The 1,404-nt window shown below is 37.5% G+C and overlaps 1 protein-coding gene across 1 annotated transcript; it reads right to left on the reverse strand.

The window, feature by feature from the left end:
• Window positions 1-470: 470 nt before the first annotated feature.
• LOC138579791 (olfactory receptor 1G1-like) lies at window positions 471-1,043 on the reverse strand. Its single transcript, XM_069650022.1, has one exon. The coding sequence runs from the start codon at window positions 1,035-1,037 to the stop codon at window positions 471-473; it is 567 nt and encodes a 188-aa protein (XP_069506123.1). The 5' UTR covers window positions 1,038-1,043.
• Window positions 1,044-1,404: the final 361 nt, after the last annotated feature.

Below are 1,404 nucleotides of genomic sequence, written 5' to 3' on the forward strand. Positions count from 1 at the left end.
CATGAATTGTATATTCATCATTTATGTTATGTCTCACACGTCCATGAGTATTCTAAGAGGTGGCTGAAGAACTTTTGTTATGAATGCAGACAAATCCATTAACAAAAATATCTGAATCACTAAAATGAGCCCATTAATGTATTTTCCTAATTTAACAGTAATTCATTATGTAGATGTGGCTTTTGTTAGTTTGTTTTACTTTCTATTATCTGTTGGGTGCATTTATCACTCACATTTGGTAAAATGTACTGTAGTCTCAAATGCAAGTTGCCAAATGCTAGTGTCTGCACCAAAATAGATCATTCAACTCAATTTTACAATCAAAATTGAACCCTTGATTCAAAAAAGGAAATGTATACATTCGTGTGCATATAGTTTGCTCTAAAAAATATTGACTGATACATGTTCAATATTGTTAAATTTGATAGTAAATTAGGTTTGAAATCAAACCAAAATATAGAAAATGTCGCTTATGAATTCTTATTCCTTCTTAAAGCTTTTTTTAGCTCTGTATTTTTTAGACTGTATATAACAGGATTACAAACTGGAGCAATAGCGATATATGCCAAAGAAGATATCTTGTTGTCTGACAATGTTGATGCCGGTCTGAAATAGGTAGCAAAGATAGACCCGTAAACAACAAAAACAACAGTCAGGTGAGAGGCACATGTAGAGAAGGCCTTGCGACGTCCCGTGACAGACTGTATTTTCAGGATGGATGAGATGATGTTGATGTAAGATGTAACGATTAAAACGAAGGACATCATTGATAATAAGGTACCCAGGATGTAGGTTAGTAATTCAATAGTGAGAGTGCTGCTGCACGAGAGCTTCATCAGGACTGCTATATCACAGAAGAAGTGGTTGATTGTGTGGCTCTCACAGAAGGACATCTTTGACATTTCTATGGTGTGGCCAATTGGTTCTATGAGTCCCATTACCCAGCATGCAGCAGCCATCCACATACACACAGAGTGATTCATAATAGTCATGTAACGTAGTGGATGGCAGATGGCGATGTAGCGGTCATAAGCCATAACTGTGAGTAGGTCAAATTCTACTATCATCATGGCCAAAAAAAAGTGCATCTGTGTCAGGCATTGAGGGAATGAAATCCATGTGCCCTCCTGGAAGAAGCTGCCCAGCGTCCGTGGGAATATGACTGTGGTGAGAGAAATGTCAACGAAGGACAAATTTGTGAGAAAGAAATACATTGGAGTCTGCAGTTGTGAGTTAGAATAAACTGTAGCAATAATTAAGAGATTTCCCACCCAGGTTACTAGGTATACCATTAAAAATGCTGAAAAAAGGGGTACTTGCATCTCCGGAAGATCGGAAAACCCCAAAAGGAGGAAATATCCAGAGGAGTTCTGATTGTCTTCTTTCATTCATCCAGTTATGCAG

The sequence above is a fragment of the Ambystoma mexicanum genome, chromosome 3p, assembly GCF_040938575.1.
Source record: "Ambystoma mexicanum isolate Mex_15411 chromosome 3p, UKY_AmexF1_1, whole genome shotgun sequence".
Classification (NCBI taxonomy): domain Eukaryota; kingdom Metazoa; phylum Chordata; class Amphibia; order Caudata; family Ambystomatidae; genus Ambystoma; species Ambystoma mexicanum.

Bases quoted from the DNA above. Each gene is read 5' to 3' on its own strand.
- LOC138579791 (XM_069650022.1), bottom strand. From the start codon at position 1,037: ATGGCTTATGACCGCTACATCGCCATCTGCCATCCACTACGTTACATG.